We start from the raw sequence: 26,518 nt of genomic DNA on the forward strand, positions 1-26,518 counted from the left end.
AACTGGGCATATGCAGCCCCTCCTGGTCTCTGCATGCGCAAAAAGTCTGAGGTTTGTCTGGAATTGCAGTTCCCGACCTCTGCCCTCAACACCAAGGTAAGTTTGGTTTTCATAACAAGTTCCATTTACTGACTTTTTCTCCAAGGCAGTTAATACTTTTTACCCAATAAAAATCTATCTTATGCTTGAACATGTCAACGACCTAGCACCCATAGCCTTTTGAGGGATCAAGTTTCAGATTTCCACAGCTCTTTGTGTGGAAAAAGTTTCTTACTCAGTTCACTCCTAAATGTCCTAGCTCTAATCTTAAGAGTATCCCCTCCTCGTTTCTGGATTAACACAACAGAGAAAATAACTTCTTTGAATTTACCATATTGAATTCTTTATCATTGTAATTCAAACAGTCCTTAACCATCTAAACTCAAGAAATTACCCACCATGTTTATGAAACTGATGTAATAATTTATGCTTAAAGCCTGGTGTAATTCTGCTGAGTCTACCTTCTGAAATAATCGAGTGCCATTTGCTAAATAATGCAGTAACAATGCTACAATACAATCACAGATGCAGCACTGCAGCCATTATTTCTCCAAAGTATTATAAGCAGGGTAAAAGTAGCAGAATAATTGAAATCTTATAATACATGGGGGATTAATGGATTCATTTTGATGTAATGTTCGTGTGAGCAGAGGCAAGTGAGTCAAAGGCATGTTGCCCCGACTATCCGAAAAGGAGTTTAAAGAATTCCCAAAAGAGTAGTTAAAGGAAGAAACATTGAAGGGAATTTGATTGCCCAAAACTGGAAGGATTTGGGTTGGCTGGGATGTAAAAATTCTTAAAAGCTCAAACCCAAACCCAACCTCGAACCTACTCACTTCGGGTTTTAGTGGGAGCAAGCTGGGATCATGGGGTGTTGGGCATGGAACCAACCTGTTCTTAGGAGTCAGGTTACTTACTTGAATGGTTTTATTGAGGCTGAATGCCTCAGATTTTATCACTCTTCCAGGTTTAACCCTGGCCTGCTGGGTTTCCCAAAACTGGTGAAATCTAACAGCTAAAAGGTGAGGACTACTATGGAATGCCTTCCCAACACTACTTGTGGATGAAAAGGAGCAGAAGTGCTTCCCCCCAGCCCTCCGAAGCCAACCTGTTTCCTTTCCCATGATTGGATCACTCCTGTGATATCACCAAACCCTCATGAGGACTGACCTCCCCTCAATCAATCACCAACCCCTTCCCAAGACCCCACCTCAGCCTCCAACACCTGCTGCAATCACACCTCATTACAAGTCACACTCGATCAACCCCCTCCCCAAAACCTCCACCACCACCGTTGCTTTGCGATATCTCCTCGAACACTTGGAAACCTATCTGCTCTTGGCTTGTGGCCTCTTTTCCACTGTTCCCTGCTAGACAGGGATTCAAGCCTGTCAAGCCAGGCTGGGCTCCTGCAGGGAGCCTCTTGGAAAACAAAGACCATGGGCAGAATTTTACAGCCCCGTTTTACCGGGGATGGGGCCGTAAAATGCGGCGAGACATTCTAAACTTGATTGGCTTTGGCGGGAATGTAAAATCCCGCTGCCCCAAAATTTCGCCCCATGTGTGTTTGGGGAAACCTGGACTTCCGAATTTCTCAACTAGAGCTCCTTCCGCAGTAAAGATCGGGACAATGGAGTGGGTTATTTGATTGAATCACATGATGGACTTGATTCCTCTGAGTGTCGCTGACCAACATGTCTGAACTCAGGGCAAGTACATAAAATATATTTTTTAAAATGCTGGCTCCTTCGCTCTTCTCAGTTATAGTATGGGTGTGAAGAGTGTGTATAGGACTATTTTTTTGGCCTGATTTTATTCTACTTAATACCTGTTCTACCAAATGCTTTTTTTAGCCCTGTTTTAAAACTTATTTTAGAATTAATTTAACTTTGGCACGATCACTTATATTCAGAGTTTGAAGTACATGTAGAGTGAATCATATTATTAAACATGTATAATGGCAGCAGCCAGATGTATTCCTATCTCCCAGGATTGCCAGACACTGGGGTCTGGATTTTCGCTTGTGAGGCGGGTAGCTCAAGTCGGTAAATTTCTCACCTCGCTGCATCTTGGTAGTGAGATCTCTGAATGACGGGATCTTCACTCCGGGGAGAGGGTTGCAGCATAGAGTCGGGCCTGCTGCCCCTGGAAGCAGACCTGAGGCAGCCACAGGGGCAACCAAGTGTCAAGGTGGGCTTGTTAAAAGGCCTGCTTCAGTTCTCAGGGACTTTGTCCCAGTTGTTTGGTTACATTTTAGGCCCTCTAGCCCTCAACCCCTCAAAAGCCCAGCATCCCCGCACCCACTTCCCATACCACCTCTATGCCTCCATGCCATCTCAATGCCAACTCAACCAGGCTTGCCTGAGAGCCCAGACCCATAAAAGGATTATGTGAGTGGGAGCTTGTTCACACAGTTGGAGAGAATTGTTGATTTTGCTTGATTGACACCTTTATGTGGTTGTAATAAGTTATTTTTTCATGTACTCACAATTTAGTTTAATACTCTGAACTTCTAATATAAATGATTGAGTCAAAGTGGGGAATCATTCCAGATTTGCACTAAGCGTGGTAGTGGGTGGGAAAGACAGCGTTTTACTCATTGGCTACAATAGTGACTTTTCACGCAGTGTCATCCCAAGCTCGCCGCATTAATTATGCATTCCTAGCATACACACCGTTTCGAAGGTGGGCAGGCTGCAATATGCCTGCCAAGCTCAGTGCTTCCAGCCCAGGACTGACGCAGAGAAGACATGGCCCCAAAAAGCAAGAAGACTGAAGCCCTTGAGTGCTTTTTGGATGCCATGGAGGCTGGCTGTGATGTCCTGTACCACCACTCTGGCTGCAGGAGGGGCAGCAACATTATCACTCCGGCTTGGTAAGTGAGGGCAGTGGTGATCAGTGCCAGTGCTGCACAGAAGAGGTCGGCCATCTGTTTTGGCACAGCGGATGGTAAATGCCGAGGTGCTCAAATCCCAGAGGGAAACTTGAAACAACTGCTACAACTGTTTTGCAATTTGTATTTTATTTCGAGGTGTGTGCCTTGAATTCAGTAGTAATAAGTCCACTGAGGCTTACAGGGGTTTTACAAAACTAAATTAAACATTTATTAACAGAAGAAAAGATACATACATAGGTCGACAAATTACTATGATAGTAATTCCTAAATCTCCTAATTAATCTGGCTCCCAGTTACACCTCCATTAAGGCAACAGTAAAACAAATAGAATTAAACAGACCAGGCAAAGCACACAATATCCTCGACAGTGATATTCAAAGTGAGTTTTCTTAGCTTCGGTTCCTCTCGACAGCAACTTGATGCACAGAGGCTGGAGGCTTTTCACACTTGTGTTAGATCTGAAAATGCCTTCCCCCTTACGCATAACTTCATCTCCTTTATACATATTTCTCCCTTTTTTATGTAAAGTCCATTGTTCCAATATGTCTTTGCAACTTTATTTTCCTCATAATATAAATCTTTCATAGTACTCATATTATCAGTAACCTTTGGGAAAAATAAACACGCTGTTTGGCTTAGCTTCTTATGGCTAGGTGTAGCATCTTACCATCTCTTTGAAATTCAAACTAACCCAATTTATCTAAAAATGCAAATGTCCCTCACACCTCACATTCTAAAACTTAAGCCTTGTTTATATATTTAGCATTTCAAACCTAGCTTCCCATTTGACAATTCAAAAGTTCCAGACCTGCTGCCTCCAATTCATTTAAATCCTCCACACACACACATCCACACAGAGAAACTAATCCAAAGCCCACTATTAACTTACCTTTACAATGAAGCACAATAATATTATGAAAATTATTATATTTTTATGACACCATCCAATGCAGACAGAGGATGAATGATCTCATCCGTGCAGCCAGAGTACAGCAACCATCTCATCACTCTAAACTCACACCCTCAAACCCATTGCACATTGATTGGCATCTTACTCACTGCCAGCACAAGGGACATCACTACCCATTCTCACACACATATCTTCACATGTCCATCTGGCCTCATCCGCTCTGGAGACTGCGTCCTCAGCCTTCTCCATCTTGCAGCCACTTACACAGATCAACATGTGTCCCCACACACACCCTGGGATACCCTCGTTTTCCTCATACAGCCCTCATCCTGCAGCCTCTTTCTTTGCCTGAGGCCACTTCTCCCCCTTCCCCAAGCAAGCCCTGCAACCATTGAAAAGCCACCCACATATGGCTGATGGTAGAGACCAGCCCCTGAGTTCCCCAATAAGTGATGTGGTGCTGTCTGTGAAGCATGGTACTGATGACTGCAAACACTGACCGAAGCAAGGTAGGCAAACAAACCTTGAAGGCCCAAGCAAAGTGCAGCCTGCGAAATGCACACCTTATATATGCTGTTGTGAAACACGTTGGTGTGTTTTCCTGCCGAAGTGGGCAGACAATCCAGCTGGGGGTGGTGGGGGGGTTGGGGGGGTGGGGTATGAGTCCGGCGGGCTGGCCTTATAATGATATGCTGATGTATTACAATGAGGTTTCCAACATCCGATGGTGGGGAACGGTACAAACTGGTTTCATGATGTCGTGAAACTAATTTTTGTCCTTCTCGTCATATTGTCTGTTCGAACCACTGAACATGCCCGTCGCCAGTGGGCATGGAAAATCCCGGCCAAAGTTAATTAAATTCTAAAATAAATTATACAATGTGGCTTAAAAAAGCATTTGGTAGCACAGATATTAAGTAGAAATAAAACTTGGCCTCAAAAATATTGTTTAATCAATATCTCAATGTTTATTTGCACAAGTTAAGAAGTGTGAAGTGCTTAAAGCTTTTGTTATTGATACGTTAGTGGTCTGTTTGATTGATATATTTATAGGGTTGTAGGAACATCAGATTATTCAAAGAATTAGGAATGGATTTTTTTTCTAAGTAATTTCCTGCATGCCACTGTTACTATAGGGTTCATTGGTTTTGTACATGGTGTACACTGAGTGAATGGCTGGCCATGAGTTCACATGGAGTGGGTGGAGGGCATGAGTTGACATTACATTGACATATGGCTATAAGGGGCCAAGGGGATGGGTGCAGGCAAGAGTTGGCTTGGAGGGGCATGGGGAGACCTTTTGACCTTAGCTTTCAAATGGTACTCGAATCCAGATGATGGTTCATGACTTCTCTGAGATCCATGAGCCATGAGTTATGGGGGAAGCTGGTCCAAAAATAGAGGGGGGCTAGGAGGTGCCTACCCCAGCAACGGAGCCAGCCAGGCTGGCAGTGCAGGATGCAGGCTCGCTACCCACACCCTTATCCTGTGCCAATGAAATTGGGGGTGCTGGGAATCCCAGAATCAGACCCTTCCCACCATTTTTACATGGTTTCAGAGTCAGTCAGCCCCTGCAAAAATCTGGGCCTGGACCATCCCATCTTAATTAGTTGGGATTTTTAAATTCGTGGCTGGGTTGTGAGTCAGCATTACGCAGAAGGCCCTGTATTTTGTCCCCGTGGAGGGGATGAAGAAAATTAATGTTGGTAGCTTTATCAGTCTGAAATCCTGCCTCCTTTCAGTCTATTATGAAGGCAGTAAACATAGTCCTTAACCAGAATGTTGGATTTTTCCTTTGTTATTGATTTGATGATGGGAGGTACTTAAACAGAAGAAAATTTTAAAATGGAAGGGAACAAAAAGGGCAAAGCTTGGACCTAAGGCTGTTGCACAATTCACATGAAATGCCGCTTCAAATTATCAAATGCTCTTTGTGCAGATTCAAACGCTTGTGTGCGTTTTTTGACTTTGAATGCAAAGTATTACTAACGTCTGTATGTATAAGAATTGATCCAATAAACTGCTGCACAGTTGGAAACCTTCCTCTGCATACAGACATTTTAGCTGAACTAAATGATGAATTGGTGAAGTCAAAATTTAATTGACATTTATTTTTACAGAGTTGAGTCAAAGTGCTTTAACTATCACTGACATGAATGAAAAGGAGGAAAAAGGGCTATTGGGCTTCTTCAAGCTTGGCAAAAAGAAAACAAAGGTATGTATGAAGTTTTTCAAGTCGACCATTCCTGTGTTAGTAAAATACTCTTGAGCAGTTCGTCCTACCTTGAATATACCTATTTTATTGTTGATTTGGTTTGGCAATGAATCCCGCTGTTGTACTTAACTACTCGTCAGACAAAATGATGCTGGTAAGTATGAAGTAACCATAACATGATGATGACAATTCACACTGGTAATTATTTAAGGTGACCACCTGTCATTAAGGTCACAATAATGGCTCTTGTAATTTGATGATTATTATATCCATTTAAAGGGAGCTCCAAAGGCAGTATTAACTCTCTCACTGGCAAAATCAGGATGCTAACAGACAGAAGGAATAATCCCAAATTTATTTTCATCACAAACCCCCACCCTTTATCTTTTCTCCCTTGTCCAACCAACCTCATTTGTGACAGCAGGTCTGAGTAGCTTATGGACTTCTGTAAAGCCATCCCTTCTCTGATCCACCCTATAACAGTTGCATTTCTAGCCCTCGTGAACTTCATTTTCTTGAACTCCAGTAACCACCCTCTACTTCTCCTTCTGACCACTCAGTACTTCTCTTAGGTTAACGATTGTCAACCTGTCATTTTTTTCGGGCATTCTTTCTCTCCCCATTAAAACGGCTATTATCATACTCTCCATTAAAATATGACCCTCAACCCTTTAAAATACTGCTCCATGTCTATTCTTCCCTTCCTCTATAAGGTCTTTGAATGCACCATTATTGGCCAGTTCCATGATCGCCACAGTCTGTTTACAATCAATAAAAATCTAGAATTAAAAGTCTAATGATGACCATGAAGCCATTGTCGATTGTCATAAAAATCCATCTGGTTCACTAATGCCCTTTAGGGAAGGAAATCTGTTATCCTTACCTGGTCTGATTCACACCAGTGGTTGACTCTTAAATTCCCTCTGAAACGGCCTAGAAGGTAGCTGGGAAAAACCACTAGAAAGTCAATAAGGATACCTAGACCATATGGACTGCAGTGGTTCAAAAAAGCAGTTCACCATCACCTTCTCAAGGGCAATTGGGGATGGGCAATAAATGCTGGCCTAGACAATGATGGCCACATTCCATAAATTAACTTCTAAAAAATCAATGTTAACTGCATATGGCATGTTCTTCTTCCTCATGTACAACTTACTTTATCTTGTATCCCCCTCCATGCCATCATATAATCATGGACAGAATTTTCAGGTTGTCGGGCGGCATGGCGAGCGGGCCAGTGAGCAACTGGGAAACAGCCCACCGCCTGCAATCAGCCCCTGACAGCGATTTCACACTGGCTGGCCAATTAATGGACAGCCAGAGTGAAAGGTGTGCTGATAGCCTCAGCGCTGCTGGGATGGGGGCGGGAGGAGGGTGAGCGCAAAGTCTACACAAGAGCCAGGATGTGCTCACTGAAAGCTCCCCAAAGGCAGGGAGCTACCTGGGAGCTGAAGTATTTTAAACCAATGACTAAAGATTTTAAAAATCCTTAAAAAAAATGTCCACATGGTGGACTCACTCACCTTAAAAAATTCTGCCCAAAAAGTTTTAGTTTTTTAACTTAATTACGGAAACCTTATCCTGCTCGTGGTGAGGTTTCCTAAAAAATCCAAAGGCCATCTGGCCGATTCGCCCACCCGTTAACCGTAAGGTTGGACAGGCAGCAAAAAATAGCATTTAATTAATACCTTAATGGCCTTAATAGGCCTTTTAATTGTTGGCAGGCGTGCTGCCGACTCCCGCGCATGCCCGCCGACTGAAATATCATGCACTATTTTATGCCCGATCGGGTCGGGCACGCACCCGCCCACAGGACGTTCTGCCCCCATGATTTAATTCCTTCCAGGAACAATGTAATCAGTTCAATTGCGGCAGTTCAAGAAGGTGGCTCACCACCACCTTTTCAAAGACAGATAGGTATTGGCAATAAATGCTGGCCTTGCTAGTGATGCACATGTCCCATGAACAAATTTTTAAAAATATCCCTTCTTCAGTGACTTCCCTCCCATGCCTGAATGATCACTTGGCATGTGGGCTCCATCCTAATTTCTCTCCTGTTGATCATCCATTTGTTTTCCTTTGGGAAAATAATCTGTGAACATAGGGTCAAAATCTATATGTGCGCCAATGTTACCTCTTCCCGCACTGTGCTTGACTTTGACCACTGTACCGTTTTGGCTCCACATGGAGAAGCTGGACCTTTCTTCTGTTCAAGAGTGAAGTTATCTTGTTTGACTCCCACCAGAAACTTTGTACCATGATCGACAACAACAATTTGCATTTATATAGCAATCTTAACATAACATCGCGAAGCACATATCAAGAACAAGATCAATAAAAGCTTGGTCAATGAGGTAGGTTCTAAGGAGCATCTTAAAGGAGGAGAGTAAAGTAGAAAGGCTGAGATGTATAGGAAGGGAATTCCAAAGTTTGGCTAATTTTAAATTACATTTTTAATTAACTTTTAGGAATTAGTCACCACTCTCAACCCTTTTTTCAACTGCTTACTCAGACTGAGTCCAACAACCTCATAGTCCTCTTCGGTTCTGAATACAGCTTCAAATTCACTGGCCCACACCCATCCAGTCCACCACTATGACCACTTACATTGCTCCTTTAACATAGACACTTATCCCAAGGCACTTCACAGAGACATATTCAGACAAGAATGAGTACTAAGCTAATAGGATGGATGACCAAAAGCTTGGTCAAAAGGGCGTTTTATGGGGGTCTTAAAGGACAAGAGGGAGCTGGGAAGCCTAAGATGTTTGGAGAGGGATTTCCTGTGCCCAAAGCCTAAATGGCTGATAGTACAGTCACCAATGATGCACCAAAATGAGAGAGGATACACAAGAGACCAAAATCTGGAGACTAGAAAGTTGGTAGGGTAAAAATTGAATGGCTGGAGGTAGTTAGAAATGGCAAAAGAAACGCCATGAAGGGATTTAATCCTGAGGATGAGAATCTTAAATTTGAGGCTTTGGGAGATCAGGAGTTATGATGAGAGGCTGAACAAATTGGACCTATGCTCTTTGGAGCTTATAAAGTTGAGAGGTACTCTCATTGAAACATCCAGACTCTCAAGGGGCTTGACAGGGCACTGAGAGATTTATTTCCTCTGGTTGGGGAATATAGAACATGGGGCATATTCTCAGCCTAAGAGATCAATCATTTAAGACTGAGGTGGAAAGAAACTTTTTGATAGAAAGAGTTGTGAATCTTTGGAATTCTCTATCCCATATGGTTATAAATATCTCCCATCGTTGAATGTGTTCAAGGCTGGGATTGATAGATTTTTGATCTTGGAGTTGAGGGATATCGGAAGTGGGCAGGAAAGTGGAGTTGAGGCCATGATTGTATTGAACGCTGGAGCAGACTCAACGGGCCATATGGTCTATTCCTGCTCCTATTTCTTATGTTTTTCTCAGTGTCAGCAAGGACAGGAGTGGTGGATTAGTCGGACAGAATATGGGTAGAAGAGTTTTGGATGAGCTGAAGTTTACGAATGGTGCAAATGGGAACCTGGCAGTAGAACATTGAAATAGTAGAGTCTGCAGATCATAAAAGCGGGAATCAAACTTTCAACAGACACTGGCAGAGGCTGAGGACAGGGAAGGAGACAATTTTTGTAACAGAGAGGAAATGGAGTTGGGAGATCAGCCAGGGGTGTACCAGGTTATGAATAGTCTAGATCAATTTAACAGGGGAGGGCAATGGAATCCTTGACAGGGTACTGAGTTTGCGGTAGAGGCCAATTATAACAGAGGAAATTAGGAACGTAAGAAGAGGCCATTTAGGCCCTCAAGCATGTTCTGCCATTCAGTGGCTGATTCCACCATTCAGTTTCATCACGGTTGATCTGTAACATAACTCAATATACCCACCTCTGCCCCAAGTCTCTTAATAGCTTTGATTAATAGAAGTCTAACAATTGACTTAGCAAGATGGATGTTGGACAAGCTGTCACAGGACAGAGCTGGTGGAGGAGTTGGGAGAGGTGGCGGAGAGGATCTTGTCAGCATACATATTGTAGTTGAGTCCATGTCTTCAGATGATGTCAGCAAGAATAGATCCTTATAAATGGACTTCAGAGATAATGGTGTAGAGTAGGATGAGAAGCTATTGTTGGAGATGGTCTGAGTATGATCAATTGGTAAGTGTGAAACCAAGTGATGGTAGTCACACTGAGATGGACATCGGAATTTTCTCGCTAATGAAGGAGAGGTGTTGCAGGAGGATGGTGTGTAATAGATGATGTCAGTAGCTGTAGAAAACTTGAGGAGGTCTTGCTCACAGTCACAGAAGATTCATTTGTGACTTTGATTAGCACTATTTGGCATTAAAGTTGGGTTTCTTGAGAAGGGATTAATGATGGTTTTTAAAAGGGGGACACATTATCTGAGGAGAAGTAACCACTTAGAATATCAGGAAGTGTCAGAGTCAGGATAAGAATTTGGGGGATTAGCAGTTTAATGGGAAAGGGATCAAAGAAACAAGTGGTGGGTCTCATAGACAAGATGAGCTCGAAGAAGGGATGAAGAAAGAAGAGAGATTAAGTAGAGCCAGATGCAAGAAAAAGGCTAGGGTGGATAGAAACCTGGTGTGGGATTTGGCTTGGGGACATCAAAAGAAACCACTGAGTAGATGGTCTCAAGTTTGTTGACCACATCTATGACCTTCTTGCATTTGTTGGGAGTGAGGGTGAATGGGTCAGCGGGAGATAGGTATAAGGAGATTGTTAGCAGTAGAAGAAAGAATCCAAGTGTTGTCTTCAATCTCCAGTATGATATGGAGTCATGGAGATGAGAGTGAGGCCTCATAGTGCTTGATGTGGGCATAAAACTGGACTGCAGCAATCCAAGAAGCCAGCTCACCACCACTTTCTCAAGGGCGATTATGGATGGGCAATAAATGCCAGCCTTGTGACGCTTAGATCCTTTGAAAGAATAAAAAAAAAACCTGGAGCGCAGTAAGAGGCCATTCAGCCTATTGAATCTGTGCTGCCTCTACAAAAGAGCTATCCAATTAGTCTCCTAGGCCTGCTCTTTCCCCATAAACCTGGAATTTTTATTCTTTGTGGACTTATCCAATTCCTTTATGAAAGTTACAATTGAATTTGCTTCCATCACCCTTTCAGGCAGTGCATTCTAGATCATAACAATTTGCTGCATAAAACAAAAATCTTCTCCACCCTCTTCTGGTTCTTTTGCCAATTACTATAAATCAGTGTGCCCTGATTACTGAGCAACCCTAGAAGATCCAATATAGGGAAGAAACCAGATGAAAATTACCACATTATTGTCTGTGGGATTTTGCTGTGCGCAAATTAGCTGCTGCATTTCCTGCATTACAACCGTGACTAAACTTCAAAAGTACTTCATTGGGTGTAAAGCGCTTTGAGATGTTGGGTGGTCATGGAAGGTTATCTGTAAATGCCAAGTCTTTCATGCTTTCTTATCAATCAGAACACCCATTCAGAATATCTTCCTAAACTGCTTATCATATGATACTATTGCTGAAGGAACAGAAAGTCTAGTTTCTTGGAGTGTTTTCATGCAGAATTTCTCTTATGCATAAGTAGGGTTATTGTTATATACACAAGAATAATATTTTTTCAGAATTAACTTTTCATTCATACAAATCTAAGGTATATAAATACAATTTAAAAGATTGTTGCTGTTCTTGAGCCTTTGCCTTATAGTGAGCTGGGGGAAGCACTTCTCCTAGCTAACAAGCAGTGCTACAATGGCACTTATCTGTTGGATTAGGCCCTTTACCTGCCAGGTTTCCTGAAGCTTATGAAACCCAGCCTACATTCATTAAAATGAAAAGTTAAGTTAAATTGGAGACATGCAATCTTTGTCAAATACTTTAGTCACTGAGACCGAGTTGGTCACTCACCTACCGCCTACTTTGGTTAAAACTGGAAGGGAGCAGCTAGGTCAGCCTGCTCATTTGTTTTAATTTTTAACACAGCCACCTCCGTACTTTCACTGGATGGTTAAGATTACCCCCATAGTGTGAGTATTAAGTAGGTGCGATCACTCAAAGACACTGAAAGCCGGTAGCCAGATGAGTTTCATGGCATTCAGCTGGGCTTGACTGGGATATGGATCCCTGAGGCAAAGCACTAGTTTTTATCCCGATTCAGCATCCAAGGCCCTTGATCTACAACTTTATTTATTGTATCACAATATTTAATTTACTTTTTCCATTTTTAACCCTCTATATCTCTCATGAAACTGTTGACTCTTTGCTGAATTATGGTTCTATGGGCAAACCTGTGTTTACATATTGGCTAGTTGACTGCATGGAGCACCACAGCCAAGCTTGACCACAGGGGCAACGTATACATGGTTTCAACACTGGTAGCTAGAGGCAACTGATCTCAGTTTTCTTTCGGTTAGGGAAAATAAGTTAGGTTAGTTGAGGTAATCCTACAGTTACCTGCATTGTGATGCAACTATTCTCACTCATGAAAGGATCGAGAACGAGAGGGCACAGATTTAAAGTAATTGGCAAAAGAGATATGAGAAAAAACTTTTTTATACAGTGAGTGGTTAGGGTCTGGAATGCGCTGCCTGAGTGTGTGGTGGAGGCAGGTTCAATTGAGGGGTTCAAGAGGGAATTAGATGTTTATTTGAAAAAAGGCAATCTGCAGGGTTATAGGGAGAAGGCAGGAGAATAGCACTCAGTGAAATGCTCATTCGGAGAGCTGGTGCAGACACGATGGGCTGAATAGCCCCCTTCTACACTACTGCAATTCTGTGAGATTAGTAAGCAAATTATGTTTTGCAAGGCAGTGATTATTTATTAGACTGCAGAAACACCAAAGTGTATACTAAACAGATCATCACAGGATTAATTCATTTTCATGGAAAAAGCATAATGATGTGAAATTGGGGTTGCTATTGCCCGTTATTTCCCAAAACAGCTAAGTTTAATGACCTAACACTGAACATATGCACACTTATGGAGCGAGTCCCACCAGATGCCAAACTGGTAAGGACGTTAGCACCCAGACAGTGAACAATTGCAGGAAGTATGCAGAGCAGGCAGATCATGATGACAATCAGTGTACAATTCTGATTTAATGCCAGTGATGCCATTTTGGAGCTCAGTGCTCCAGCTAAATACCCTCTTTTAACCTCAAGCAGTTAAAAATGTGTTTTGCAGCAGGAAGGACAATCTACCCGAGTTATACAAAGGGATCATCAACTACTTACAGGTTAGTTGATGGTTGATTTCTCCTTGGTATTGGATCAATTCTAGAAGTGTATTCCATATTCTATAGATAAAAACAAAAAAACTGCGGATGCTGGAAATCCAAAACAAAAACAGAATTACCTGGAAAAACTCAGCAGGTCTGGCAGCATCGGCGGAGAAGAAAAGAGTTGACGTTTCGAGTCCTCATGACCCTTCGACAGGGTCATGAGGACTCGAAACGTCAACTCTTTTCTTCTCCGCCGATGCTGCCAGACCTGCTGAGTTTTTCCAGGTAATTCTGTTTTTGTTTTCCATATTCTATACTTGTCTCAAGTTGCAAACATCAACAGGGAGTGGTGTGACAGGTGCTGAAGGACATTTTGTTGAATTCAAGCTCCTGTACAAACCAGTTGCTACCAGACAGGTGTGCACTAATAGCCATTCCCCTTGGAATATAGCGTGACCTGGAGAAAGAGCAGAGGTTTCACAGAGTGGGACAAATTGCTAGAAGAAAAAGGAGGAGATGGGGCAGAAGGGCTCATGACAGAAGGCTATATCTGCGCAGAGGCGCAGGGAACAATTCCCTTACCTGGACCACAGCGAGGAACAATGTATGAGAGGTTTGACTTTCAGCAAAGAGGTACTCACTGAAATTTACCATCTTGTTGCAGCTACTGCTTCAACCACTGAGCAGAACAAGGACTGAATTGACAGTGGTTGTGATGATGACCATGATGATGTGTCAGGCTCCTTCCAGAATGAGTGTTTTGCAATATCTTGCAGATTGCTCCACTGTTGCATGAGGGAGATCACTGACACTCTAGTCATTGAAACACTACCTTTTATTCTCTCTTTCCAATGAGAAGCAGCTGGAGCAAGCACACACCTTCACAAGAATTTCAGATTTAAACATGGTACAAGATGCCATTGATTGCATGGATGTCGCTTAGTGGGCATCACATATCAACTATTCCCTATACCAGAACTGAAAAGGATTCCACTCCCTCAACATCCAGCTAATGTGTGACAATATTCAGAGAATCATGCAGGTCTCTGCCCGGTATCCTGGCCTTCATTTTGTGGCAGGTTGCTGTACCAACTGTATTTGAGTCACCAAAGGGTAGCAATTGGGTGACAAGAGCTATCTACAATGATTTTGCTAATGACACAGGTGCACAAACCACGCATATGTGCCCAACCCATGCATACATGTGCAGCATGCATAAAATAAAGCCAGCTATCACATTAACTGTGACATGGCAGACCACTGGCATCCTGAAACAATATTTCCTTTGCCTGAACTGAATTTAAATAGCCCTGTAATACTTGGCAGACTGGGTGTCAAGATTCTTGGTGGTCTGCTGCGCGCTGTACAACCTCGCCATTGTGAGGTGATAGCCCTTGCCACCAGCAATACAATGAGCAGCTCAGCAGGAGGAGCAGAAGGCAATCTGAACAGCCCCTGTCTGCCCAGGCAGTCTGTGAAGAACTAATCCGAATGTGACACCAGTAACCACAGCCACACTTCCCTATTCAGCATAAGTTCCACACCTTAACTTCCCTTGGTCACTGACCTCTTGGCAACAATGCAAAAGTAAAAGGTAACCCCAAAATTAATATTCCAAGCCAAATTTTCAAATAAAATCATTCCATAATGCATACTAGAGTCAACAAATCACCTTTGTGCATTCCCTTAGTACCTGTCTTCTGTGTGCCTTTGATTGTCGTAGTGCTCCTACACAGTGCTATTCAGTGGCTGGCACATGGCTAGTGGAAGGTGGCTGAATTTCAGTGGGGGAGACTGCAGATGTCCTTGAAGGATGACTGCAAGCCCAGAAGACCCAGTATTTTGACATGGGCGGCAGCCGTCTGGGTTGGCTGGCTGACAGGCAAGCTCACTGGTGGAGCGGCATGGGTTGGAGAATGAATGTTGCTTTCCTGAGAGGGGACAGAAGACTTGTGCTCTATGGAGCCATTGCTACTTCCCTGGAGCATCACCTCAGGAATTTTAGTAATCTGTTTGAGTGGCAGCTGGACTACTGCAAGTCCAGTATTTTTAATTTGTTCATGGGATGTGGAATCAATACGAGGCCACAATCTCTAATTACCCTTGAGAATGTGATGCTATGCTGTCTTCTTCAACTGCTGCAGTCGTGTAGAGATGGTTCTCCCACAGTGCAATTAGCTAAGGATTTCCAGATTTTGATCCAGTGACGAAGAAACAGCATGTGACTGGGAGAGATCTTGCATCCTATGCATCTGCTCCCCTTCTTGGTGGGTAGGGGTCATGGATTTGTGAGGAGCTGTCAAAGCCTTGGCAAGGTGCTGCAGTACATCTTATGGTTGGCTCACACTGCTGCCACTGTGCCTCAATGCTGGAGGCAGTGAGCATTTAAAGTGGTGGATGAGGTGCCAATCAATTGGGTTACTCTCTACTCGATGCTGTACAAGCTTTCTTGAGTGTTGTCAGAGCTGCACTAAGGCAAGTGGAGAATATTCTATCACACTCGTAGCTTATGCTTTGTAGATGGTGGGCAGGCTTTGAGGAGTCAGGAAATGAGTTGCTGTGTAGAATTCCCAGCCTTTGATCTTGTAACAAAGCACTTATATGGCTTGCCTATAGGCAAAAATCAGTTATCAACAGGTCTAGTTTTAAATGGGAATTGGAACTGGTCCAGTTGAGCTGCTCCTCGTCAAGCTGCTCCCAGTTGAATTACTTCTGGTTGAAACGCAGAAAATAGGAGCAGGAGTAGGCCATTCAGCCCTTCGAGCCTGCTTCACCATTCATTATGATCATGGCTGATCACCAAACTCAATAGCCTGCTCCCGCTTTCTCCCCATATCCTTTGATCCTTTTCGCCCCAAGGGCTATGTCTAACTCCTTCTTGAAAACATATAATGTTTTTGCCTCCACTACTTTCTGTGGTAGTGAATTCCACAGGCTCACCACTCTCTGGGTGAAGAAATTTCTCCTCCCCATCTCAGTCCTAAATGGTCTACCCCATATCCTCAGACTGTTACCCTGGTTCTGGACTCCCCCACCACTGGGAACATCCTTCCTGCATCTACCCTGTCTAGCCCTGTTAGAAATTTATAGGTTTCTATGAGATCCCCCCCCTCATCCTTCTGAACACCAGCTAAAATAATCCTAACTGACTCAATCTCTCCTCCTATGTCAGTCCCGCCATCCCAGGAATCAGCCTGGTAAACCTTTGCTGCACTCCCTGTATAGCAAGAACATCCTTCCTCAGGTAAGGAGACCAAAACTGCACACAATATTCCAGGTGTGGTCTCACCAAGGCCCTGTATAATTGCAGCAAGACTCGAATCCCCTCGCTATGAAGGCCAATATACCATTTGCCGCCTTTACCACCTGCTGCACCTACATTCTTACCTTCAGCGATTGGTGTAGGAGGACACTTAGGTCTCGTTGCACGTTCCCCTCTCTCAATTTCTATCCATTCAGATAATAATCTGCCTTCCTGTTTTTGCTACCAAAATGGATAAACTCATATTTATCCACATTATACTGCTTCTGCCATGCATTTGCCCACTCAGCTTGTCCAAATCACACTGAAGCATCTCTGCATCTTCCTCACAGCTCCCCCTCCCACCCAGCTTTATGTCATCTGCAAATTTGGAGATATTACATTTAGTTCCCTCATCTAAATCATTAATATATATTGTGAATAACTGTGTCCCAGCACCAATCCCTGCGGTTCCCCACGAGTCACTGCCTGCCGTATGGAAAATGACCCCATTATTCCTACTCTTTGTTTCCTGTTGGCCAACCAGTTTTCTATCCATCTCAATACACTACCCCCAATCCTATGCGCTTTAATTTTACATGCTAATCTCTTATGTGGGACTTTGCCGAAAGCCTTCTGAAAGTCCAAACAAACCACATCCAATGGCTCCCCCTCATCAACTCTACTAGTTACATCCTTGAAAAATTCCAGTAGATTTGTCAAGCATGATTTCCCTTTCGTAAATCCATGCTGACTCTGTCTGATTTTGCCACAGTTTTCCAAGTGCTCAGCTATTAAATCATTTATAATGGACTCTAGAATTTTCCCCACTACCGACGTCAGACTGACTGGTCTATAATTCCCTGTTTTTTCTGTACCTCCTTTTTTAAGTAGTGGAGTTACATTAACTACCCTCCAATCTGTAGGAACTGTCCCAGAGCCGATAGAATCTCAGAAGATGGCCACCAATGCATCCACTATTTCTAGGGCCACTTCCTTAAGTACTCTGGGATGTAGATTTATCGGCCTTCAACCCCATCAATTTCCCCAACACCATATCCCTACTAATACTGATTTTTTTCAGTTCTTCCCTCTCACTAAACCTTGTGTTCCCCAACGTTTCTGGTATGTTATTTGTGTCCTCCTTTGTGAAGACAGGACCAAAGTATATATTTAGTTAGTCAGCCATTTCTTCATTTCCCATTATTTTTTCTGATTTTAAGGGACCTACATTTGTCTTCACCAATCTTTTTCTCTTCACAAAACTATAGAAACTTTTACAGTCAGTTTTTATGTTCCCTGCAAGCTTACCCTCGTACTCTATTTTCCCCTTCTTAATCAATCCCTTGGTCCTCCTTTGCTGAATTCTAAACTGCTCCCAATCCTCAGTTCTGTTGTTTTTATCCCAATTTTTATGCCTGTTCCTTGGATCTAATAATATCTCTAATTTCCCTTGTAAGCCATGATTTGGCCACCTTTCCTGTTTTACTTTTGCGCCAGATAGGAATAAACAATTGTTGCAGTTCGCCCATGTGCTTTGAATGTTTGCCATTGCCTATCCACCGTCATCCTTTTGAGTAATGTTTCCCAATCCATCATAGCCAACTCGTGCATCATACCATTGTAGTTTCTTTTATTAAGATTCAGGATCCTAGTCTCAGAATCAAATATGTCGCTCTCCATCTTGATGAAGAATTTTATCATATTATGGTCACTCATCCCCAAGGGTTCTTGCACAACTACATTGCCAATTATTCCTTTCTCATTATATAATACCTGGTCTAGGATGGCCTGTTCTCTAGTTGGTCCCTCAACGTTTTGGTCCAGAAAACCATCCCGTATACACCTCAGGAATTCCTCCTCTACGGTATTTGATTTGCCCAGTCTATATGCATATTAAAGTCACCCATAATTACAAATGTTCCTTTATTGCACGCGTCTCTAATTTCCTGTTTAATGCCATTCCCACCATCACCACTACAGTTTGGGGGTCTATATACAGCCCCCACTAAAGTTTTTTGACCCTTAGTGTTTCTCAGCTCTACTCATACAGATTCCACATCGTTGGAACTAATATCTTTCCTCACTATTGCATTAATTTCCTCTTTAACCAGCCATGCAACTCCACCTCCTTTTCCTTTTCCTCTGTCCTTCCTAAATACTGAATACCCCTGGATGTTTAGTTCCTATCCTTGGTCATCCTGCAGCCATATCTCTGTAATCCTGATGTATGAACCTGTTTACATCTATTTGTGCAGTTAAATCATTCCATGCTATTACAGATGCTCCTTGCATTAAGGCACAAAGCCTTAAGGCTTGTCTTTTTAACATTATTTGTCCCATTCCCACTATTTTTTACTGAGGCCCGGTTTGATTCTTGCCCTTGATTTCTTTGCCTATCACTTTTCTTATTCCACTCTCTATCTTTTATTCTTGTCCTTGATTCCCCCTCCTCTTACTCCTTGCATAGGTCTCCACCCCTCTGCCACTTTAGTTTAAACCCTCCCCAACCACTCTAGCATATATTCGCCATGGTATATCAGCTCCGTTCCTGCCCAGGTGTAACCCATCCAGTTTGTACTGGTCCCACCTCCCGCAGAACCAGTCCCAATGTTCCAGGAATCTGAAACCCTCCCCCTCACATCATCTCTTCAGCCACGTATTCATCCGATATATCCTGCTATTTCTACTCTGACTAGCACATGGAATTGGTAGTAATCCTGAGATCACTACCTTTGAGGCCCTACTTTTCAACTTGCTTCCTAACTCCCTATATTCTGCTTTTAGGACCTCATCCCTTTTCTTACCTATGTCGTTTGTACCAATGTGTACCATGACCACTGGCTTTTCACCCTCCCCTTTCAGAATGTCCTGTAGCAGCATTGAGACATCCTTGAACCTAGCACCAGGGAGGCAACATACCATCCTGGAGTCTAATTTGTGGCCACAGAAATGCTTATCTATTCCCCTTACAACTGAATCCCCTGTAACTATTGCATTCCCACACTTTTTACTCCTCTCCTGTGTAGCAGAACCAACCATGGTGCAACGGATTTGGCTGTTGTTGCTTTCCCCTGAGAAGCCATTCCCTTCAACAGTATCCAAAGCGGTATATCTGTTTTGCAGGGGAATAGCCACAGGAGATTCCTGCACTGCCTGCCTCATCCTCTTGCTCTGCCTGGTGGTCACCCATTCCCTTCCTGCCTGTGAACTCTTAGCCTGCGGTGTGAGCACCTCTCTATATGTGCTATCCACAATACACTCTGCCTCATGGATGCTCCACAGTGTCCCCAGCCACTGCTTTAGCTTTGAAACCCAGGCTTCCAGGAGCTGCAGCTGGACACACTTCCCACTTACGTGCTGGCCCCGGGCACTGGAAATGTTCCTGACTTCCCACATAGAACAAGGCTTTGAGCTCTCCTGCCATGACTTACCCCCTTAAATTAAATTAAACCTTTTGGAAGATACTTAATATCAAATAATATCAATTACTCTAGGGCCCTTCTTCCCTGCTCCTCATTGTTGCAGAATATAGCCCTTACAATTGATGAACCACAAAATAAGACCTTAAAAACTATAAGCGACAAAAGTAGTAAATACTTACCCAACCATACTCACAGTACTCAAAGGATCACCTTGTCCCCTCCTCACCGAACTCCCTCAGTCACCAAACCCCAACTTAAGCACTCTACTGCAGCACAAAGCAACACTCCAGCGCAGACAAAGTCGTCAAGTTGGTTCCGGTTGTGTCCAGTTAGCCTGGTTGAATTTATTGAGCCTGGGTGATCGACTCTTCTGAAATAAAGGAATGCTTTGACTGTGGGACTGGGTCGAGGGTGGAGTGTTGGTGACCGTGAGTGCATTGGGTGGGGGTTTGATATGTATTGGGGATGAGGGCATGGGGTTTGATAAAGGTGGGCGTTCTTTTAATTGAGACCAGAGGCAGGAGTTACAATTTATCCTGTTGAGACCTTCTGCTGTCGACTCACTCACACCAGTACCACTTGGATCACTGAAACTCACCCTGTGGACTCCCAGGATCAGTCTCCACAGGCTGTCATAGATAATACAGGACACAAGGTGTTCCTTATGGGACAAACAATCAATGCACAACCCCTTAAAATATGGGACAGCTAGTCACCCTGCAGCTAAGTATTCAAAACTTGCGAAAGGGAAAATCTAGAAAATTACTTCATTCCATTCATATAAACACCACTAATAAATGATAAAGCAACTACAAATAATATAGCTGTATGTGCAGTAGTAAAATATAACTTGGCTGCACTGTAAGTTTCAAATTTTATAGTGATGCATGAAAACACAAAACACATGTTGCAAAAACCAAATAAACAGCACAGGCATCAAAAAATAAACATGGTTCAAGTGCAAAAATGTTAAATTGCAGCAGTTAATCAAAATACAGAGCTTAAGCATTATTTATATTTACAGGTTGAATGCTTCACTAGGTTTTTGTCTCTTATTGAGGTCTTGAATCTTCGAGGATATTATTCATTTTTTCAAACCCTTGTTTGAAAACCTCATCCCCTGTGTTTGGAGGTGGTGGGTGAAACATGCTGCAAAGTAAGAAAAAGTTTAAACTTGAAATTAGTTGGGGGCTTCCAAGACAGGTGACATAAGGTCTCCACGTCAACCTCCTACTGTGAGAAATTGCATTCTTTATGTTGCCTGCAATAAAACAGCCTGACAGTTCATTGGACCTACAGATGCCAACAATCAAAGACTTGAAGAATGATGAATTCATCCTTTGGCCATGTGTGTTATTCCACATTCCCTCTGGTGTCTCAGTACTATCTGGCAGTTTTACCTGTAAGTGAAATCAGGGACTTACTCAGTACCCTACATGTAAAAGTGGAAGATAATATAGACTCAGATTAACTACAGAGTCTATGTGAGGTTATTCAACAGTTCAGTCTCAATGGATGATAAGTCATTTGTGATGGAGGCAAGCTTAACACTGCTACCATCATAACGATCTGTCACTTTTTGCTGAAACGAGCATTAAGCATCAAAATTTTGAAAACTAATTCTAAGAATTATTACCCTGCCATCAATTACAATGTACAATTGATCATTAGCCTCTTTGTGCTCTGTATAGGGGACTTGCTGACTCTGCTTGGTTGGTGCTGGGGTGCAAGCATCTCCGACACTTTTTCCTTGTGTGGTGCTGGTGCATCACCTCACCTGGTAACATGATGAAAAATAATTTGCATCATTCATATCTCAGAGTTGGAAGGCCATTGCATAAATTCAATTCACCCTCTCATCGGTTTCCGACTAGTCAGTGCTGCATTAGTCACAGCAAGAGGCATACTATGTAACATTAAAATAACTGTTGTATCTCACCTATTTTTTACAGTTCCACAGTTTTCTCCTGTAGTATGTGGTTCATAACCTCCAATTGTTCTATATTGGACTGGAAGGCTATCAAATCTTCCCTGCAGCCATTCTCTTCTCCAATGTATTTCTCAGGCCTTTGTTATGGGCAGACTTAATTCTGCCAGAGAGAAGATATTTTTGAAATCACTTAGCTTTAATTTGAGATCCCAAAAACCATCCCAAAAATCAGTGGCTGCATCTTCGAGCGCGCTCTTTGTCAATTTTGAGGGTTTTGTCACCACTGCTGCGGTCCTCAACTGTGCTGTTCACAATCTTGGGCACCGTGAACCTTGGGCTGCTCCGTACCTTCCATCTGATCTCTTCATGGGTGTCTATAGATCAAGAACAAGTTAACAGCATTACACAGCACATTTTAGAGTTATTTGTCTAGACATTTGGGGAATTATATCAGGCAAATGGTTTCCAAGTGCTGGAAGATTCACAAATCTTCTTGCTCTCTTTGATGAAAAGAATGTTTCCTTATATCTTTGAAATGTGAGCATAGGGATGAGCTTAAAACTCAAAATCCACTTAAAACTCAAAATTTAAAAAGACAAAGTTTTCCTCCACCCAGAATGCAACACTAGAACACACACACACTGCTGATTGACAAACACTATGGCCAATCACAAAATGGTTTTTTGCTAAAGCTAACCAATCAGGGTGTAGTGGGAGGTACCTCCTCCAGCTGTGCTCTCTCTCTCTCTCCTGCTCTGCAAGTCACATTGCTCCATGCAATAGCTCCAGGCAGCTTTGGGGCCACTTGGACCCCTCCCGCTCCTCGGTAATGGTTGCCTCTCTCCCACTCATCAGTAAAGGCCGCTCCCACCCTCCCCAGTACTGAATGCCTACTTCCCCGTTCCCCATTATGGCCGTTCTTGGCAGGCCTGCTATGTGCTCTCCCCAGCATTTGACGTCTCGCTCCTGCTGCTTCCTAACATCCTCCCGGCTGTGCCTCCCGAGCTGCTCATTCTCAGTAAAGGCTCAAGAGGTGCAATTGAAGGGAGGGAGAGAAAGTCGGGATCAAGTTGGCCAGCAGCAGGAGCGAGGCATCGAATGAGGGGAGGGCAAGGCAAGTACCAGGGCAGCCAGAAACAGCCATAACAGGGAACAGGAAGGGGGCATTGAGTACAGGGGAGGGTGAGGCGAGCACAAGGGTAGCTGGGAGGTGGCCATTACTGGTGAGGGGGGTACAGATGGCCTGTAGAGGGGAAAGGCAGCGAGGGATTATCTTCTCCCAGTGCATTCATATATTTATTTCAACTGTTAATCATTTCTTACATTCATCAATTGTATTTGTTTATCATTATGTTCATTTCTTACATTTGTATTTTTTTTAGTTTTGTTCCATTTACATCTGCCACTTTTTCAATTCACACACTTAATTAACGTCCACAAAGGTTTTACCATTTTCCATTCTTGACAGGGGTTATCAGGGAATGTGACGTTATTTCCTAATCATGTTGGGTGTAAGGAATACTACCACTGAGTTATGGTTGACATTACATCGTGGCAACCCAGATACTTCTGGCAATGGTTACTTCCATGATGGCTTTTTCATGCTCCTCATTGAGAAAAATTCTTTTGATTTTTTTTCCTTTCCTGAGAAGTTTTCAATGTAATAGAGTTTACATTTTGCCATTATGTGACCGATTGTGTGTGTGACTGTGCTCAAAAATATCTTGAAATTTTAAATGCACAGCATTAATAAACTTGTATCAGTGTAACTCATTCATATATGTGAGATGAGGAGATAAATATCATTGTGCTCTTTGTGATATATTGCAAACTTGACATGAAAATGTGTACTGACACGACAATGTATTTTTGCTTTACCCAATCTTTTGACTGAATTCAATGCAGTTGACTTCGACCTGTGCAGTTTCCAGTTCAAAGAATCATTGAAGCAGCTACATGGCAACTGGCTCCACTTAATTCCAACTGATTCCATTTTGCTTGTTAACTCGTTCCAGCATAAATCAACATGTTCCAGTAAGGTTCAAATGGCTACAGTTGAAGCAAACTGGGCAAGTGGAAACACAACTAGTTTCCCAGTGTGAGAGCTAGATTTCCAGTTGATATACACTTGAAACAGTAAACCACTCAGCTGTTTTCAGTAAGATTCCAATGCCACTGTTAAATTCAACTGGACAACTGGAGATACCAGCTGGTGTTCAGTTATAATCTCCAGTTATTCTAGTTGTGAAAAGTTAAAACCGGTTGTAACCTGTTATTTCTGTGGAAATCAGTTATCAGTGGTTTTCCCATCTGGCTCCAACTTAAGTTTGCTTGGGTCAGTGGTAGCCCCAGGATGTTGATGATGGGGGATTCAGCAACGGTAATGCCATTGAAAGTCAAGGTGAGATGGTTTTTGTGGAGAGTCATTGCCTTGCTTTTGTGTTGTGCGAATATTACTTGCGATTCATCAGCCCAAGCCTGAACGTTGTCCAGGGGTGGAATTGTCCAGTTCTATTGGCGGTGGATGTTGTGGCGGGTGTAAGCAGACAATATGGCAAGAAGGCCAGAAATTGATTTCACGCTGTTGTGAAACCAGTTTGCAATTGTCCGCTCCATCTGACAATGGGGGGGCATGTTTTCTGCCGCTGCATGTTGGGAACCTAATTTCAATACTCGAGCATCTCATCATAAGTCCTGCTTGCCGAAATCATCCCCCCATGTCAAATTTACCACCCACGTCAGTGTGACTTCAAAACGGCGTGCTTCATGACTGCCTTTAAAAGTCATGCAGCTGGCGAGCTGAGCTTCAAGAGGAACTTGGAGGTGAGGGCACACAACCTTGCGCTACACTCATGAAAATTACCCGTAGGATGTCAAAGAAGAGGTGCCACGCATTCTGGGGGGCACAGGCAAGTTGCTTTCTTCCGTCTGGCTTTCAGTGTGGTGCCAGGGCAAGGGCTGCAGTGCAGGTGAGGCTAGGGGTTACTGGGGTAAGGCAGCACAGACTGAAGGAAGTACACAAGCACATGCCAGGGTTGCGGGGAGGGGATGGGTGCAGGAAGCGCCCACGCACTTGGAAAAGCTTGTCCAAAGTGAGAATTCTTCCACAGCTGAGACCATTCAGCAGCAGCTCCATTGACATGCTTGGAGTTGGACTCCTGAAGCTTTTCTGTCCACCCAAGCAATGCAAAAGCATGAATGTGCCACCAAATGCTCCAGAACTTTTCACTCACCCCTCAGGTACAGACTGCAAATTAATGTGCGCTTTAGGGGGCAGCAGAATAATTGGCCAACTGGACAAGTTGTAGATTCCTCTTGCGATAGGTGGCCATAACACAGTCACTGGTGGAGGTGCTCAGAGCCCCTTAGAATGTCTTCATTAAGGTTTGGACCAGAATGCCTCATGGCTCAAGCTAACAGCGCAGCCTTGCAGTGTAGGTTAGGAGAATGCCTACGCCTGAGCTGAAAGCACAGCATGCAGTCCAATGGCCGAAACTGCCGCCAGTCAGTCAAGTGGAGTGGTGTGGATGTGGGTGGGGTTTCAGATAGCCATGAAGTGCACTACACATTGGCCATCCAACTGGTGGCCAACACTCTCCTGCATGCATGAAGGGGCCTTCAGAGTCAACCAAGAGAGGTTCTTATTGCACATGTGCTAAACCATGTGTCTCTCTCTTTGATCCTGCAGGAGGAGAACATCAGGATCATGGAGCCTGGTGATTTAGCTGTATGCCTCATGGCTTACAGGGAGCAGAGAAGAAGAAGAGTGTGACAGATGTGCCTGGCTCGCCAATGGGGGGAGCATCTTTCTCAAGATGAGGGGGCGGTAGGGCCTGCTGCACACGCAGCTGAAGGACCACAGAGAGCCATCATTCTTAGGCAGTTTGCTAGACCCAGGGTCTATAGATAGTGCCTGTGATTCCTGTAGATGACTGAGGACCAGTGTTGCCAAAGGCCGTGCATGTCTAGGGAACTGGTCGGTCACAAATGCCACCTGCTGCCGGATTTGGCACCACGGTGACATGGAGGGCATCCACTGCCAGTGGCCATGAAAGTGACCGCAGTGCTCAATTTTTACACCAGTGAATCCTTTCAGGGCTCTACAGGTGACCTGTGTGGGATCTCTCAAGCCTCCATGCACATATGTATCCAGGAGGTCATGGACACCATCTTCGTGAAGACACAGAACTTTATGCATTTTGACTGGGATAAGGAAAGCCAGGAAGCAAGAGTGCTGGGATTTGCTCAGCTCTCTGGTTTTCCATAGGTGAAGGGTATCATCGACATCACTCACGTGGCACTTAGATCTCTGTGGCATTAAGCAGTCAACTACGTCAACTGCAAGGCTTATACACGCTGAATGTTCAGCTGGTGTGCGACCACCACAAACGCACCCTACAGGTCTGCGCATGATTCCCAGGAGCATCCCAACTCCTACATCCTTAGCACGTCTCAACTCCCTGACATCTTCCAGGGTCCACAGAGGTTGCAGGATTGGCTTCTCGGGGACAAGGGCTACCCAGAGAGGACGTGGCTGATGATGCTTGTGCGGTGGCCTCAGACTACAGCAGAATGATGGTATAATAAGGTTCATGCCACGACCCGATCTTTGGTGGAGCAAATGATAGGCACCTTAAAAATGAAGTTCC

The 26,518-nt window shown here is 43.6% G+C and overlaps 1 protein-coding gene across 2 annotated transcripts in view; it reads left to right on the plus strand.

The window, feature by feature from the left end:
* Positions 1 to 26,518, plus strand: part of cobl (cordon-bleu WH2 repeat protein) — a 503,840-nt gene that overhangs the window by 247,021 nt on the left and 230,301 nt on the right. For both annotated transcript variants that reach the window (XM_041183628.1, XM_041183629.1), the window contains exon 6: positions 5,966 to 6,060. In XM_041183628.1, the coding sequence (XP_041039562.1) occupies positions 5,966 to 6,060 (95 nt within the window). The remainder of the gene's footprint in view (positions 1 to 5,965; positions 6,061 to 26,518) is intronic.

This window comes from Carcharodon carcharias, chromosome 3, assembly GCF_017639515.1.
Source record: "Carcharodon carcharias isolate sCarCar2 chromosome 3, sCarCar2.pri, whole genome shotgun sequence".
NCBI lineage: Eukaryota > Metazoa > Chordata > Chondrichthyes > Lamniformes > Lamnidae > Carcharodon > Carcharodon carcharias.